This window comes from Nipponia nippon, unplaced genomic scaffold (genome assembly GCF_047370975.1).
Source record: "Nipponia nippon isolate SJK-2023a ecotype South Korea unplaced genomic scaffold, ASM4737097v1 scaffold_9, whole genome shotgun sequence".
NCBI lineage: Eukaryota > Metazoa > Chordata > Aves > Pelecaniformes > Threskiornithidae > Nipponia > Nipponia nippon.
The window spans coordinates 38,226,135-38,244,825 of NW_028262413.1; the positions used below are offsets into that span (position 1 = coordinate 38,226,135).

The window sequence follows — 18,691 nt, forward strand, 5'->3', positions numbered from 1 at the left end:
TCTCTTGGCTGAATCCTCCTGTCGTGCCTTGTCACTGAAATCAGGATACAAATTCTGCTTTCTTTTCTACATAGGCAGCTCACAAAGGCGGCACTCTTCTATGGCCAGGATACATTCCATGACTATTGAAGCACCCATCACCAAGGTAATGTGCACTGTCACTAGCTGTTGTCAGTTGCGCTGTACTGGAATACTGGGGCACAAGGCGCCAGTACAGCATCCAGACTGAGGAGCAAGGCAGCGCTGGCCTCTGGTGCAACTTCGTCCCCTCTTCCACTTGCCCACTGGTGGAGCTCCAAAAAGCTAGATGCTCTGAACAAAGTTCTCCCAAGCCTGCTTAGTAGAATGCCCCCCATGTGGTCAGCCATTGCATGACCCTTTTTAAGGACTTTTGCCTATGCAAAGGAGGGACTAGAGTGCCTCCTTACTTATGCATTGTAAACTGCCTTCTGAAACCACTCAAGGATTTAGCAAAAATCAGCTCTTTAATAAATTGAGAGAGACAAATGGGAGAAGGTTATATTAAATCCATTCAGAGACATTTTGAGGCTGTGCCTTGAATGGGAAAGTCATTAATAAGACTGCTGTCTTTAAGGCCATGATCTTGTTCCCAGAGTCAGTAGCAAACATCAGTGTTTTATTAGCATCCCTTTCATTTAGATTCTCCCACATATGGATTAAAGTTGTAGATCTTGTTTATTTGCTATGAGTTTTCCATAGTAATTGATGAGTGTCTCTGTTCTTTCTTAAATCACTTCTAAACTCAAAACATGTCTAATGCTAAACTAGGTAATAAACATCATCAATGCTGCACAAGAAAGTAGTCCCATGCCAGTTGCAGAAGCTTTAGATCGGGTTTTGGAGATTTTAAGAACCACTGAATTGTACTCTCCACAACTGGGGACGAAAGATGAGGATCCACATACAAGTGACCTCGTTGGAGGGTTAATGACAGTAAGTACATACTGCCATAAACAGCTATTGATTAATGTTCCACTGCCTGATTTTCCCAATTACTTGATCTTTATCATCTGTCACGTGCTTTGCCTCTACAATGCCAAATTTTCAGGAAAAAACGCACACCTCTTTTTGTGGATTTTCCACCCCCCACATTAATAGTGTAGCTCTGAAAATGGGAGGAAAATTGACCAGTCCCTTTGAAGCATTAGTTTTGCTAGAAATGGAAAGGAAAATCAATTCTTTTTTCAGTGTGATTCATTTTAGAAAGGTCTAGATAGGAGAGGAAGAAAGAAAGATAGCTAGACATTTGTATTTATTAATTAGGATTAGAATGGCATGTTTTCAGTGTATAGAAAGAACGTGTTTTCAAAAGAATGCAAAATATATATTTTTGTTGCTATTTCTTGGATTATATTTGTACCCGTAGGGACTCATAGAAACATCAGAGTGCTTTGAGCTAGAAACATGAATGTTCATGTATTAAAACACAATCGTGCTCCACAGAACTCATAATTTAAATAAATAAGGCAAGAAAAAGACTGAAAAAGGCATGTATTATGTTGTTATGTTATGAAGAGAGGTACGGGGGCATTGGAAGAAGAAGCATTGTACCCAAAGTTGAACAAAGGGCACGTGGCAAAGCAAGAATTGAACCCAAACCTTCAGAGCCTGGAGTCTGACCCTCCTGATAATAACTAGATGAACTTAGATGAATGGTACCTGTGCCTTAAGGATATGTGTTCCCATTAGTCTGTAGGTTGCATATAAAAGGCTACCTCAGGAAAAAAATTTGACAGCGTGTTGGATGCAAAAAGGCTCACAAGATGTGAGCTTTTCAGAGATGTCTCTGGGCTATTATCATTTCATGCTGTAACTATCAAGACGCCTTTGCAATATCTATCAGAATCTTGAAACAGTTTACATATATTTTTGCCTTTTAAAATACCACAGCAAATATCTAATCAGAAGAAACATACGAGGGACTTCAAGAATTCCAGGTGAAGACCTGAATGGTTCATATAGGATTGAATTTACTAACTCAGTAGACAAAATATATTGTTACCTTAACTATAAAAATATAGGAAGAATATTGATACATATAATCATTAGCGTCTCAAAGTTAATCTTTTCTCCTGCTGAATACACACAGTGCATAAACTCAACTGTTTTCTCTTTTTTGTGGATTGTTGATTCTTACATACATTTGTATTCTGACTGTATTCAGTCCATGGTCCCAGAACACACAGGTAACAATATCGAAAAATACAAAATCCTTACTAAAAATAAAACAAAGTCTATTTTATGGAGCAATAGAAAAGCTGAGAAAATCCACTTCAGAGCATGAGGGTATATGGTATAGTATGAGTTTTAAAATTATCTGGGAGAAACATTTTTCCAGCAAAGGGTCTGTTGAAAACAGAATCATATTATTCCATTTCATGTTCAGAAGTTATGTCTGAGTAGGGGAACAAGTAGTAGGTTATTGGATTTGAACTCTCAAGCAGAATTCATGATGGGAAGGGCATTTGGAGTTCAAAGATGGATTTGCCAGATACAATTACACCTGCTATTTCAACTCTTAAAAAACTAATCTTTGATTCTAAATTATAGACAGCATCTGGTGTCCTAAATATTTGTGTCATAGCAGTGCTATTGAAAAGTCACTGAGCTAGTTATAGGAGTAGCACTCCCTTTCCTTTTAAATCACAAAACTCCAGACTAATTTACTTATAAATGTGAAAATAAAAATGAGATATAACAATTCTTTTAAGTGCAGATATTGCACGTTCAGATATAGCATCCACATTTACTTCTGCTATACTTTGGGTACATAACATTTTTAGTAAGGTGCATTCAGAAAGATTTTTTTTTTAATAACTGTTTTTTTACATCATGGGCTAAACATTGAAGTGCAGTAACAGCTGTATACATCAAAAGAGCAAGCAGGATTTGGGCCACAGCATTTAGAATTATGAGCTGAAAAGTAAATATTAAATATGTCATTCTGTTAGTTTTAATCCTTCATCTCAGTTTGCACATCTAGGCATCATGCCAGAATTAAGCCTAGGAGGCACTGAATTGGAGAATAAACAAGCATACGTTCTTTGATAGAAGGGAAGCCGCAGAGTAATTTGTTGCTCTGCAAACGCAGCAACAAATCATGAGATTCTTATGCTATTGAGGTGACCTGATCTGCCAATACCAGGGCCAGGAGAGCAGAAGCATGTCTCCATCCATTCCCTCCCACCACCCACCTTTGCTTGTTGATGGGAAGTATGTGGACATACTGTGTCTGGTTTGTGGCACACACCTAGAGCCTGTGTGTGTGTTGTCCAGACAAAGGTGAATGTGAGGCTGTAATTCCAGACCTCCATCTGCAGCTGAGAAATTTGAGTTTTTGCCTATGTGAGTTCATATTGTATCCCATATCTTGCTGTTTCTCATCCATTATGAACTGTATGTAAAACAGGCAAATCTTAACAGTACACAGAAATACAGGAGAGGCAGCTTTGATGACTGTGACAGGTTGCAGTCACGCTTCTCTAAAGTCGTTGTGCTACTGTTTGGTGTCATCATCTTATAGACCTTTTGTACAATACCCTGCATTTAACTCTCAACTTCTATTGAACAGGATGGTTTACGAAGATTATCGGGGAATGAATACATACTGTCAGCAAAACGTAAGTTTTAATTTAGAATCATAGAATCATAGAATCATTTAGGTTGGAAAAGACCTTTAAGATCATCGAGTCCAACCGTTAACCTATCACTGCCAAGTCCACCACTAAACCATGTCCTCAAGCACCACGTCTACCCGTCTTTTAAATACCTCTAGGGATGGAGACTCAACCACTTCCCTGGGCAGCCTGTTCCAGTGCCTGACCACCCTTTCGGTGAAGAAGTTTTTTCCCAATATCCAACCTAAACTTCCCCTGGCACAACTTGAGGCCGTTTCCTCTTGTCTTGTTGCTTGTTACTTGGGAGAAGAGACCGACCCCCACCTCACTACAACCTCCTTTCAGGTAGTTGTAGAGAGCAATAAGGTCTCCCCTCAGCCTCCTCTTCTCCAGGCTAAACAACCCCAGCTCCCTCAGCTGCTCCCCATAAGACTTGTGCTCTAGACACTTCACCAGCTTCCTTGCCCTTCTCTGGACACGCTCCAGCACCTCGATGTCCTTCTTGTAGTGAGGAGCCCAAAACTGAACACAGTACTCGAGGTGGTTACTGAGATTTTTGTGGTTACTGAGATATTAAAGCATGTTAAGAAATTTAAGGAACAGGGGAAATGTGATCAGGTGTTCTTTTTTATAAGCATTGTTTGGTTTTGTTTTATTTTTATTTATAAGCATTGTTCTGCAGCATTACTGAGCTTTATAGAAATGAGAGTTGCCAGGCGTTACTACAGAAAAGAAAACTTTTAAAGTAAAAGTCTATCTTAGGGTTATTAATAGTGATCTGCAAATATATTCCTCAACAGAAACTCATCAGGTTGCTGGCAGTTTGATCTCTCCAATCTCCCTCAATGACATACCCCCACGGATAACACAGGCAATGGAAAATGAAGAACACTGGGATTTTGATATCTTTGAACTTGAGGCTGCCACCCATAAAAGGTCAGTAAACTCAAGAGCTCATAAATTGAAGTTGCTGAAAACTGACTCAAATGTCATCCTGTAATCAGCTCTTTAATTTCTCTACTTGTGCTTTTAAAATGAGATTACTTTTTTTTTCAAAGTCAAATGTTTGAAGTTTTCTCATTGTCATTTCTAGTTGTGTATGAACCCATTAAATATCTTCTGTTTTATCATACACTATTTCCTGCAGATTCCCAGTGGATGTAAGTGACGATTATCTTTGATATGATATAATAACAAAACATCATTTAAAAAGCCTTCCTTTTCTGTTCTCAATAATAGAAAAGTTCTACAAATCAAATTGTTGTCTTGTGGGGATTCAAATTCAAATTATGGCCAACTACACACAGAGTCAACGTGCTGGTCTTAATCTGATCAGTTGATACGGATTGTGTTTTATTTTCTCTCCATGTAATTGGGTAATTTTTATTCCTAAACAGTTTGAATACAGCTTTTCAGCAGATTTCCCATTGCCTTTCTCTGGGATTAGAGGAAGGTCTTTATTCTAAAATCTTGGCAGGCTACATTTTGTGTGTAAGATTAACTGAAGAATATTTACTGATAAAAAGTAGGGCACACCAATTTCTATCACAGAAGTTTTCGAAAGCAGATCAGCAGTGTTGATAGACTGTACTTCATTAGTAGCAAATGTTCCCACTAAGACTGTAAATTGATCTTTCTGTTTAAATCCTTGTTTTTATTTTCAGATGCCTATCAAAAGTTTTCCTTTGGGTCTAGTTTCATGTGTCATTGTTTGTCTTAGCTTAAAGCTTCTATGAGACACTAATTTGGAGGCTAGATCCTGCAATGAATTGACTATCTTAAACCCTTGTCAAAATCCCAGATCCGTAAGAGCTTTGAAAGGTATTAAAAAACAATGTCTAAGAAAGATATCAGGCATTTAGTTCACATATATGCACTTCATTTGTAAACCATGGTTTTATGAGCCAAAAAAGTGGGAAAAAAATCAGTTTTTTATCCTTCTTTAAAGTGATTTTATTGTAAGTGAAGAAATTTGCATCCAGTTACTTTGGGTTTTTTTTTTGCTTTGCTACATTTCCATTTCTAATGAAGTGCTATAGATACAGTAATTTAAAAAAAGTCAAAATGCAGTCAGGCTGTGTGATTTACAACATTTAATACGCACATTGCAGTAACTTAAGAATTAATTATCCCAGCCAACATGCATGAGATCACCAGATAGGTTTCTCTGTTCTTACTGATTTGGAGAGACCACAGAAGGACAAAGGAGGTACTTTGTTGCCTGTCCTTTTATTAAAGGTATTATAATTATGTTTGCTTCCTGCTGTGTTTAAATAAAGGCGATTCATTTATTAAGCGAATTAAAGTGATCTTCCATGAATCACAAGTATGAATATGTTATTAGTATTGTCTTCAAGTCCAAGCAGACGTATGGTAGTAAAGCCAAGATAAGTCATTAAATCTAAGCTTTAGTGCATTACAATTCACTGACACAGAAACCTGGAGAGACCTTTGTCTGACAGTGCTACGTGGGGGGGATTAAGGGGGATTTAACTTCAGTATATTATGATTCTAGTGTATGACACAGTATTGTTCAGTGTTTTTACCAAAAGATGTACATCCAACTTTAAATGACGTCAGCAGCTCTAAATGACCTCACCTCACCTGTCAGGTGCAGCTTTTTAGCTGCAATCAGAGTGTTTGATGCATCTGGAATCAAGCAGCAAAGTGAGATGCCGAAATAAGAGTTTAAGATCTACTTTTAAGAATCCACATTTGAAAATATTTACCACTATACCTGTTCTTCTTAAGCAAAAAATGTATTGGACAAGAAAACAGCAATATTAACTGGGTTTGAAAAAAGGCTAGTGGACTAAAACTTTTTTTTTTTTTCATTTGCTCTATTAAGCATATTGCACTTCCACAGCTTTCAGATTAGAAATATTCTATACTGCTGGTCTGATCGTCATTCACCTGCCAGTCATCTGGGTTTAAATTGTGCAGTTTGGCCTGGGGAGAAGCAAGAGTACTGGAATACAGTGATGTTGGCTGTTTTTGGAGACAGGTCTCCGACTGGGTTAGCCTGAAGGTTCATCTAGCCCTTATCTAGTCTTCTAGAAATGGTACACTCTGGCCTGGTCATTGCTTCCAGAATACCTCCATCTCTCGTCCTCTATTGCATGCAAAGTCAATGAGCAATGGAAGCTTGCGAGGGTGGGTGTAAAAGAAATGGAGCAGATCTGCAGTGCAGAAAGAATAGTGATTGCAGCATTGTATAGTATAGATATGTTTAATCTAACTGTAAACAAGCTAGTTTAGGAATCTGTGGCAGCAGCAAGATTACTTCCCTGCTCTCATGCACAGAGTTTAGTACTTGCTAATTTATCTCATGTTGACTGCAGTCTACAGTTACCCAACATAGACTCCCCAATCCCCAAAATACTGCTACATGTAGTATAGCAGCAATATAGAGCCTTTTTAATATTCCTGGAAGTGTCAGGAACTGGCATGGTTCCAAGTGTGTGCGTGTGATGGGTAGGCAGAACATTCCTACAGGTCTGGATTGTAATTCTGTAACAAGTCCTTATACCTAATCTGACATGTCATTGGCTAAAAATGCTGTATAGATTCATGCTATTTATGCTATGTAATATTCTTTCAACCTCATTTGTTTTAAAACTTTGTGTTTTTTTTTCTCCACAGGCCTTTGGTTTATCTGGGTCTCAAAATATTTGCTCGCTTTGGAATCTGTGAATTCCTAAACTGTTCAGAATCAACTCTGAGGTCATGGTTACAAGTTATTGAAGCTAACTACCATTCCTCCAACTCCTACCATAATTCTACTCATTCAGCAGATGTACTACATGCCACTGCTTATTTCTTGTCTAAAGAAAGAGTAAAGGTGAGTCCACATTTATAAGAAACAGTGTAGGTGGGAAGTACAGGTGTGATCAAAGGAAGATCTCTCAAAAAAAGATGCCAAGAGCCAAATGTCTACCTAGTGCCAACCAGTTTGGTAACTCTGAGGTCAAAGAACTGGGCTGCTTTACATGAGTTCTAGGATCTCTCTTATAGTATATGTGGAAGGATGGACACTAATATTACAGGAACTGAACTATTCTTGATGGGAGAATAAGAAAACCTCCTTCTAAAACAAAACTTCATTGTATAGTTAAACTTTCTCAGATAGGTGAGCTAATGACCAAATTATTTTTGTGACGGTACATGCCAAATACAGATTTAATATAATAAATCACCATCTCTTATGCCTTGTGATGGTCATTTTGCAGAAGACTCCCAGGACAATATAGGCCATAAAATAGGTTTAGTGCTTCCAAAGCTGTATCACGCACTGGACAAGATGCCCTGAGGCTTAAAGAGACTGCACTGGAGGAGAGTCTTGAAAAAGATAACTTGTTGAAATTCTTGTACCATAGCACCCACTGGCGTATTAGAGCCACTGACAACCAGAATAAATCAGAGCAACCTTTGTTCTCACATGCCCAGAGGGCAGACTGGAGAAGGGGAATTAAAACAGTGCTTGCATGTGTATGCAGTGGAGTGGCAGTACATAATTCTGAGTTGCATTTTTGGATAGAAATTCCTACCCTGAATTGGCCTGCCTAAGGATAGTGCTAGTGATGGGCACCTGGCTGAGACATTTGTGACCGTAAACAAGCTTCTGACAGCTCATTAAAACTGTAGTAAGTCCCTTACCCTGGAGCTGCAGCTCATTAGTGTGCTCTCCAGAGGCTGACTTACAAATACTATATGCCAAGTGGGAACAGAACTTCACTGGGTATTTTCAGCCCCTGGTTTGCCAGAGGTTTAGCTGGTCTTCCCAAGAATATCTATGAAAAACAGACAAGATCTGGACTTGTTTCAATGCTCCTCCTTGTCCAGAATGTTATTTCCATTCCTCTGTAGGCATAGGAAGAGAAAAAAATGTTGCAGCAGCAGAAGGAGCCGAATCAAAGTTCAAAATTCTCTCTTTATCTTTTCAAAGTTACAGCCCAGCTGCTTTTGTGTTGTCCAGAGTTCAACTTAACCTAAATAAAGAAGGCCAGATTCTGCCACTCAAATTCACACTGAGAAAATTTTTTTCAGTAAATTGAAGTCGGCTCTTGCCTGGGAAAATTTTCTGCCTCCTAAATTGAAGCAGTATTCTCAGAATCATTTCCACTTCTGTGCCACAGGAGTTAAGATGACAAAGTTAGAATCCTTGACCTGAAGTTGGGGGTAAAGGTGCTGTAAATCCCTGTGGAGTTTGTTATGTCAGACTCGAGAAGTAAGTGTCAGATACACTGCTGTGGTTCTACAGGCCAGGTATTCTCCAGTTTCTGGCCACTTCCCATCTGCACAGGTCTTTCTCAGCAAGACTGAGCACTGGTCAGTGTGTCCTTCTGAGAAGAGCCTGTTCTAAAAATCTCTCTCTCCTAACTTCATACCACAAAAACAGAATCCCAGGAGCAGCAGCTGAAAGAAAGAAGGAAGAAGCTAACACAGAGCAGATAGTATTTCAGACAATGCTAACTATGAACCTAGAGTAGAAATAATTCTTTGCCTTTTCTTGTTCTCCACAAGACCCTCTGGACAGTCCTCAATGAATAATATCCTAGCTCCATCAAAGTCAAGTCACTGCATTAATTTCAGGAGGTGTAAAGTAGGGTAGGGATTGTCTTTTCACCTACCAAGTCTAACCATTCTGAATTGTACTGTCAAAGCCGGTAGAGAATGTGGACCTTAAATTCAAGCTAATTGGAACGGAAATTATCTGCCCTGCTCCCAGATTCAACTGGGAACATTTCTGCTCTTGTGTCTCTTTCATTTTATTAAAATTTTTAACATAATTGCTTTGTATCTATGATCCTTCACAAAAAGCCAGCATAAACACAGCATAAAGGCTAGTTTCCGAATGTATACAATATATTTCTGAGATGCTTCATTCTTTTTCTCCTTTATGCTATTAATACAGTATTAAAACTTAAGTATAAAACCTTAAAAGTCAAATAGTTTTGTATTTCATTATAGGGTAGACATAATTAGACATAAAGCAATGACCAATATAAGTAGACATAAAGCATGGAGTGCAGCACACTAAGAGAATCGGAATCTGATACAGAAAGTATAGAACAGTGTGTCATGAAATGTTTCCATGGATGTAAAGCATCAAGTATTCTTCACAGAATTCATATTAGCTGTAGCCCCAGGACACTGTTATTATAGAACTGGATATATGGGAAACATTCCTTACAAATTGTAAACCTAGCCGGCACGTAAGTGGAATGTGATTAGGATACATTAAGTTTCCAAAAGAAATGAAGGGGTCTGGTGGAAATAGAATAATTTTTAGCAGTATTGGTCTTTTTTCCAAGCCAAATACCCTAACTCCAAGTGAAGGTGGTTTCTGTGTTGTTAGAAAACACAAACTAATTTATTACTTGCATTTGTTTAATTTTATGTGCTTTGTCAAAGGTGTGGCTAAGGCAAAATTCAAGAGGCACAAAATGGCCAAAAAAGTCATGCAGTGTTCAATGAAGCTTATAATGAATTTTCCATTGCTCCGTCTAGAACATCTGACCCTTACTGATCTGTAGAGTTCTGGCTTTTATTCCTCAGCAACTTGGCTTAATCTTATGGACAGAGTAGGGTTTCTAATGAGTCTGCCAGGAAAACTAAGCATCCTTCTATTTTCAGCAAACTTTGGATCCAATTGATGAGGTTGCCGCACTCATTGCTGCCACAGTCCATGACGTGGATCACCCAGGAAGAACAAATTCTTTCCTGTGCAATGCTGGCAGTGAGCTAGCAATTCTCTACAATGACACCGCAGTGCTGGAGAGCCATCACGCTGCCCTGGCTTTCCAGCTCACCACCCGGGATGACAAATGCAATATATTTAAAAACATGGAGAGGTAAGCTTAAAACCCAGGGTCCTTGTCTGCCCACTAACATCTCTCACTTCCTTCTGTGTAACATAAGATAATGCAAACAAGCATCCTAGGAGGGCAGTGCCTTGTGGATAACTGTCTGTAGCACTTGTGGAAGTTTGCTTCTAAAACAGTAGAGTGCTTCTGCCTGTCCTGCACAGACTTACGAGTAATCCCATGGTTTCAGTTCCTCCTGTAGATAAAAACATGGACCCTGTCTAAGGAACTTAGTGTAAATCCTAATGTTAGCAAGTCTAGAAGAAGCATTTTGTATCATTGCACGTAGAGGACAAGCTCTGGGTGAGTGGGTAGATGTTTGCTGGGTAGAACAAGGATAGAAAGAGTCACAGAGCATCAGTCAAAAAGTAAATGCTTTGTTGCAATGGGAAGGATAGTGAAAGACCTGTTGTTCTTTTTCCAGCCCTAGAAAGGCATTTAGGGTGAGGATATGACCATTGCCTTGACCCTCTCAAGATACAGCAGAAAAGTATTGCTGAAAACTTGGCTAGAGCATGAGCCACTGCTGAGCATCTGTGCTAAAAGCCTTGGGAACACGCCGGTGTGGCATGTCCTGGCAGCCGTCCTGAGTAGCTGGTGCCTCTGCTTCTGCCCCACTCTTGCACTGTTCCTCCTAGAGATCCAGTCATGCCTCTAGCACATATGTCTCTGCACACCAAAGGGTACTTCATCCAGCAAAGATACTGCTGCCCAAGCCTTTACTACTGTTCTTTCTTTCCCCAGCACCTCTCTTCAACGGAAATGGTCTGCAGCATTTTTGTTAGACTTGTTTTAGCAAGCAGCCCTTTGTGAACCAGCCAGCATTCTTAATTGTTTCCTTCTTTAAACAGGAATGAGTATCGAACCCTTCGCCAAGCCATTATTGACATGGTCTTAGCAACAGAAATGACAAAGCACTTTGAGCATGTCAACAAGTTTGTCAACAGCATTAACAAACCCTTGGCAGCGCTAGAAGAAAATGGGGTAAGCGACACTGCAAGTCCTCCTTAAAATGACTAGGCAGGGACTGGGAACCTTTGGCAGTAGGAAATCCCCACATGGTATTCTGAGAAAGTTCACCAGAAACGTGGAGAGAGACTAGAAATGTGCCTTTCACCTCTGGGTTTGAATGCCCTTCTGCTTAACATGGTCGTCACACATTTTGAGGGTGAGTGGGACTCATTTGGATCCTATTAATATTGCAGTGCTATGATGTTGTACTTGGGACCAGAATCTTGGGCTGTATATTTTCCCGTTAAAAATGCCATTTTGATGAACCCAGTCACTCCCATGGAGAGAGTGCTAATGGCGAGACTTGGTATTGTTGTTGGCTACTTCTGCAAAGATTTGCCTCAGAACAGAAGCTGAATTAGTCCCTCACTCACAACGGGAACTGCTGGTGGTGCAGCATAAGGGCAGGTATATTGACTACCATATGGCGCATTCTTTGGAAATGAGGGCCCTCAGCCTTCAGCGCTGCCTGGCAGCATTCATGGGTTTTCTGTCTACTTTCTTTTTTAATCTTTAAAATAGATGATGGTGGCATTACGTATCATATAGACATAATCAATAGCCATCTGGAACCCCATGGACACAATGAAATTGCCTGTTCAGAACTCATTCTGAAAAACCACACCAGTTTCAATAACAGCCTCAACCAGCAGTTTTGTTGCCAGTAAGAGCAGTGTATAATTTTGTTGGAATGGTTTGTTGCAAAGAGAAGATTTTCAGAAATGGTTACAATAAAGTTTGCATCAGTGGCAATGTCCTGTAGGAGCTGTAATGGTTTTCTACGTTTTCTTACCATGTTTTTTAGAAAGCCACATTTATGACTGTTGTGTGTAATGGGGAAGGGCAGTCTTTTTATTATCTGAAGGTGGGAGAGGAACAGGTCTTGTTCCTTCACCCATCAGAAGCAGACTGGAACTTAATTGGAGGAGAGTACCTTTGTCCACAGGAGCATATGCTAGAATTAGCTTTGTTCTTGGCACCCAGCGATGCTGATGAGAACTATGTGAATGTGAAGCCAAAGTCCAAAGTCCCGGTAGGGTACTGGTTTTACTGACTAAACTAGGAGAGAGGCTGCTAAGTCCTCAGTTGGACAGCCTCTCTGGGTGAGCGCAGCAGCATTCAGCGTAGGCGGGGAAGAGACATGGAGGAGAACAAGGGAGCTGCGGTGTAGTGCACCGCACTGGCCGACCTTGTAGAGTGCGTAACTCTCTAGGGCACCTGGTCCAGCTGGAGGGCTCCGTACTCGCCTGGCTTGGTGCGCAGAGCCCCTCCTCCCAGCCCCAAGAACTGGGATGCAGCAGTTTTCTGAGCAGCAGCATCCATCCAAACTCCTCTTCTTGACTGTTATGGAATGCTGAATAGCTGTTGCTACTGAAGAATGGGGCTTGGACCTGTACAGTCAGACAGTAAAAGTAAATACAGTGACATATAGAAATCAAACAAAAGTTTAATTCTGCCCTTGAGCCCCAGGGGCTGCAGGGAAATAATCTGCCCCACAAAGCATTTGTGATTGACAGGAAATTCTGCCCAAGGATGGGAAGAAACACAAAGGCTATATAATTTTTATTGAAAACAAGAAGCAAAATGTTTCCCTTCTTTTGGTTGGGAGTTACTCAGTTCAGCAGGTTCCTATTAACAGGCCTGTAATGTGTGAGTGGGTAAACCAAATCATTTGCTGTGCTTGTTACTAGCAGAACAACACTGGCAGATCCTCTTTCAAGTCTGGTTGTATATCTGGTTGCAGCGGCAGCATGTGTTTCCTGGCCTGGTTTCCAGTCATGGTGGTGACTCAGTGTAGTGTTTGCAGGCTGAGCTGCCAACCGTGTGTTCCAAATGGGACAGTTCCACTTATTTTTTTTATTTATTATTTTTATACATATTTGTTCAAAGAGCCATGCTGAGAAGCTGCTCTGTTTGTTTCCTTTCTTCTTTTGTTTCATAAACTGAAAAAAATCCTTTCCAGCTCCAGCATCCTTTATCCTCCCATTTCCCTTCATGATGTCACCTAAGCCTATGACAGGAAGCCAACATCTGACATGCAGAGACACCTCTGCACTCTGAGCAGGATGCTGGGACTAAGCACAGTTAGCACATTTTATTCCCAAGACATCCGCATCCAGCAAGTAGAACTGTGCCCTTGGTTTGAACAGATCACAGAAGTGAACATCCTTTCTTGATTCCTGGTGGTTTACCTACTAGGATATTCTCTACTATCCTTAACTGAATGATCTCTAATAATTTTCCATCCTTAATTTCCATGCTTGTGTTTCTGGAGCTTCCATCACTTTATTTTGGCTTTCTCTTATGTAATTTTGCCATGCATTTGGAGATGTATGCACCTCACTTTGTTTCCTCTGTATTTTCCCTTCCACATATCTAAAAATGACGGAAAAGAATTGGTTCGGAAATCTCATTTTGGTGAGAACTGTGGAGCTGGTGTTTCTGAGCCAGTACACTACCAAATAATTTTTGTTGTTGTTGTTGTTGTTGTCAGTTTCTTCCTTTAGGAAAAACTTTCTTCCCCACAAGAACTTTCTTCTGAAAAATATGTCCTAATAAAAGGTCAGAATGTTTCTGCTGCTTTGTATCTCCCCCTTCGTACAAAATACTGCAGGAACTGGTGGCACATCATTATCATTATCGTTATCATTATCATTATTGCTACTGTTACTTCTTCACTGCTCTGACTATAGACCAAGACCTTGTTAGGTGCCAGGGAAGTCTAGTATATTCCTTGCTTCAAAGAGTTTCTATTCTGAGTAGATGGTGTTGTAAATTTCTGTACCTACCCATCCCTAAAGAGTCAAGTAATAATGTTGTACTTATAGGTAATTTTTTAAGATATTTTAATCCTGAATCTCTGTCCTTGGAAACTTACATCATCAGAGCTCCACAGAAAATAGCTTCTAATCTGGATCATCAGAGCCTTTACTCACATTAGCTGTATACCGGCTCCAAATAAAGAGTACCGTTGACACGCTTATATGTGCAGCCTGGGAACCAAATATAAGCTGTGTGTGGGCTGAAAACTTTCCTAGACTTGCAGAGGAAAGATGAGGCTGTTCAGAAGCATGTTTCTAATGTATTGCTTTAATACTGATAAACTCTCAGAAAGAAAAATTCCCAGTCAGGTGAGAGACTGATGGGCTAACATGGGTCCAGTGGAAGGGAATGAGGAGCATGCCTGGGAGGCAATGTGGGATCTGACTCTCCTAATAGTAGCAGTGCTGGCAGAATGATTGATGCTCACGCTGATGAGGTTTGCGTGCAGAGGATGACCGTGCATCTTGGGTCAGTCTTTTTTTTTAAACCAGCTATTCCACTCTTAATGTGCAAGTCCATTAATCCTTGGATTTCAGCAGAGATTTAAATTTTTCTGCCTACACAGTGCTCATCTCTATGTGTGTAGTGATGAATGGATCCTCTCCACACTTTCAAGGAGGCAGATAAGGCACAGAGGGATTAGATGACTTTCCAAAGATGCCCAAGAGATCTGTCACAAAGACAGTGACTGAATCCAGAAACTGGAGTTCAGTGCTAGTTCAGAGCTGTGGCTAACATTCATAATCCCCCCATAAATTTGGTTGGACATCAAATATGGTAGCCAGTAGCAGGACTGATCCCTGTAAGATCTGCTGAAAGCATTCCCAAGGCACAAAGCTGTTGAGTAAGTGCACAGAGACCTTGCTAATGGATTGTTTTTAATTCTTAAATGTTACAGAATAATGGTGATGGAGAGTCAATCAAAACTGTTCTCACATCTCCTGAAAACCGTATCCTTATCAAACGCATGTTGATAAAGTGTGCTGACATTTCCAATCCATGCAGACCCATAGAACAGTGTATAGAGTGGGCTGGACGCATCTCTGAGGAGTACTTTGCACAGGTAAGGCAGCTAAAATGGGCTGCTGAAATTCCAGGTGAGCATCTCTTTAAAAGGGAAGAGAAGGGTGCATATACTGCCAGTGTCCCAGAACATCTAAGGCTGCATTACGTAATGTGAAATATAACAACGTTTTTATTTGAAATGATGGGCTATTACTCATGCCGATACAAGACTAGATGCCTTCTGACAGACGAAAGCTGACAACTCCTACAGTGCAGTTTTTTAAAAATGTAAGCTTTCAAATTGTTCAGTTTGGAGCTGGGCTTTTTGAGTTTTGCCTGCAACTACATTCCCATCACAAGAGGCAGAGGAAGGGTGCCTTTTGTGTACCCACATGCTGGCTGCGCCTCAAGAACAGGATCATCAGGTCCTAGTGTCAGCATGGAAACAGCACTCACTCCAAGAAATGCTGTAAGACCTTAGCACACTGTGCTGAAGAAAGGTTTTAGGAAGATGGGGAGAAGGAGGGGGCAGAGTCATTATTACAGGTCATAGACCAAATACTGCAATTGGGACTTGGTACCTCAGTGGGGGGGAAAAAGAGGATAAAGAAGATATTTTGCCATCTCTGAGTTGTACAGATTGTCGCTTCCATCAGAGATTGAAAATGGTTGAGCATCTTTTAGCTCTGAAGCAGTCATAACTTAATCAGTAACGTGTGAAGTTACTGAGGGTCAGCTTTGTGTGTAGATGCAGGAGGCAGATGTATCGCTTTGTGGGAAACACTGGAAGGCACTATTAGTCTGCTGTTTCGCTGAAACCTAGGTGACTAGGTGCTTAAGATGAAACTGCTGCTTCTTCAGATTTATCCAGGTTCCTCTGTTTATTTAGCAGTTGCATGCTTTAGTCAATGCCAAACAATCTGCTGCTAGAAGCAGCCCATTAACAGAATGTGTCTTAGGTGAATAATCACAAGAGTGTTTTTTGCAGACTGATGAAGAAAAGAGGCAAGGTTTGCCTGTTGTGATGCCAGTTTTTGACAGAAATACTTGCAGCATCCCCAAATCCCAAATATCATTCATTGATTACTTCATTACTGATATGTTTGATGCCTGGGATGGTAAGCAAAATTCTGCTATATTTCCTGACGATAACTATTTTGTGAACATTTGAAACTACTGTGATATAAAATTGGTTTCTTATGGCTCCTAAAGAAAGGGGGAGAAAAGGGAAGATTTCTGCAGTTCAAGTAAGCTTAATAACTTCATTATTGCTTAGAAGTATTTTGATACTTCTACAGGCCATTCTTGTGGCTTCTCTTTAATATATTAGATTCAGGCAGTGTTGAACTTTTTTTGTTTTAAACTTGCTTCTCTGTAAATGGAGAACAGAACATATTCTCCTTGATAGCACTTTGGGCACAGTCATTTTGTCCATGTTAATATCAGTTATTCTTCAAGACAGATTTCTACAGTCTGGAAACTGCTTGAGGGAGCAGCTATTTCCTTCCAAGTGCTGCCTCCGTGGTGAAAGTGGTCGGAAATGTGACTCTCTTGAATGCCAGATCATGACATGTGACTGAGATTGGATGAAGTAGAATAATTACAAGCATAATTAGCTGTGCCCTTCCTGGAAAACTGGGTCCCTTTGCTGGGACTTGCAATACCAGTATTAAGTAGACTTACAGAACTGTTCTCAGTGGCCTGAGTGATACATGAGTGATGAGAGCTATACAGCCAAAACCATTTCAAGTATCAGTATGACAGATTTAAGCTTTCCTACTTAACACAGTTGCCCAGACATTTCAAGTGATATTTAAGCAGACAGAATCATGTGACTGTTTCAATTCTGCAAACTAAATACACTCTGCCCTTTCTTCCCTAGCATTTGCAGACCTGCCAAATTTGATGCAGCATCTGGATAATAACTTTAAATACTGGAAAGGACTAGATGAAAGGAAGCTGCGGAGCCTTCGACCACCACCAGAATAGCAATTAGGCCATGGTGTGTAATTTACTAACCAGATGCATATTTATTCAAGCTCACTTCTGTTCATATGATTTCAGATTTGTTTTGGTCTCTTCAGTATTACAGTAAGGCTAGCGCATGCGCTTGGGGAACTTTCAAATTCAAGAGAACATGAGGTCAGCAGTTGACTTCCACAAACTACCATGTGTGGACTCCAATGAAATAAGCCTACCAAGTGGAATTACACTGGATTGCTGCAGTACTAGTACTGAAGAGGGTTTATTAGTGAACATATTTTTGCGGTATCTTCATACCAGTATGTGAAGCTGGAAGACCTTGAAGAATCCTCATAAAAAGGACATTCACTAGAAGATTTTGCTTAATCCTCAATCCTGCAAGTGAAAAAGAAATACCTATTAATAGAGACTCACAGCTTTTATGAGAAAGCTACATGCTTTTTATAAGCACTTAAGACAGTTACATAGAACAATCAGACATTTAAAATGCAACTCTCTGAAGGAATTTTTGATCTATGAAAAATAGATGTACTCTATTTTTTTCACATCACAGAAGGTGCAATCATTCACTTCTGAGCACTACTGAAAGTGAGTTCTCTCTAAGAAATTTAGTAGCAAATGTAAAAAATAACACAAGAATTTTTGAGGTTGATCGTTAGCATCTATGATTAAAATGATATGTTTTATTTATTTTGTTAGATGTTCAATATTTTCTATGAATTTATAAATACTTAAAAGCCAAAGCCAACTTTAGATGCATTACAAATTTACATGATTCATACTCATTAATATACATTTAATTGATGTACAGACCTTTTATTTTCATAATGCAAATACAAAGTACTATACAATGATACATTTTTATTGCACTGTAAGGATAGATGTGTATGTTTAAATATTGTCTGATTTATGTTAATTAAAATAAGTTTTATTGAAAAGGTCTCACTTGAGAATAGTAGAATAAACAAGAAATGTATACTGTCTGAGCACCAGAACTGCAGTAGTTTTCCCACAAACCAGTGACGACCTCCTGATCTTCCCTTGGCTACAAAAAATAATAATATGTTGGAACTTTTTGTTTTCTCCCATGAAATTTTATGACTGAATTCCCTGTCAAAGTCTGCCTTATTTTATATAGTATTTCTACAAAGCATTCCACAGCATATATGAAGAGGTAATACTAAACATCTAATGAATTTCACCATTTTATAGCCTATGTATTTTCCTCTGACATGAAAGAAACAGAACCACCAACAAAAACCTTTGACTCAAGAAGTTTGTAAAGGGTGTGTACCTTCACAATTTGAATGAAATCTTCATAGCAAACACCAGAAAATAATAAAATGTATATTTTAAGAAGTGTCA

At 39.6% G+C, this 18,691-nt stretch overlaps 1 protein-coding gene across 6 annotated transcripts in view; it reads left to right on the plus strand.

The window, feature by feature from the left end:
- The window catches only part of PDE8A (phosphodiesterase 8A), a 160,885-nt gene extending 142,199 nt beyond the window's left edge, over positions 1-18,686 (plus strand). For 5 of the 6 annotated variants that reach the window (XM_087745064.1, XM_087745065.1, XM_087745060.1 and 2 more), the window contains exons 13-22: positions 75-145; positions 790-954; positions 3,593-3,641; positions 4,439-4,574; positions 7,281-7,479; positions 10,275-10,492; positions 11,356-11,488; positions 15,237-15,401; positions 16,332-16,461; positions 17,226-18,686. In XM_087745064.1, coding sequence (XP_087601190.1) covers positions 75-145; positions 790-954; positions 3,593-3,641; positions 4,439-4,574; positions 7,281-7,479; positions 10,275-10,492; positions 11,356-11,488; positions 15,237-15,401; positions 16,332-16,461; positions 17,226-17,332 — 1,373 coding nt within the window. In that variant the 3' untranslated portion in view covers positions 17,333-18,686. The remainder of the gene's footprint in view (positions 1-74; positions 146-789; positions 955-3,592; positions 3,642-4,438; positions 4,575-7,280; positions 7,480-10,274; positions 10,493-11,355; positions 11,489-15,236; positions 15,402-16,331; positions 16,462-17,225) is intronic. The other variant, XM_087745061.1, reaches the window with a different exon arrangement.
- Positions 18,687-18,691: the final 5 nt, after the last annotated feature.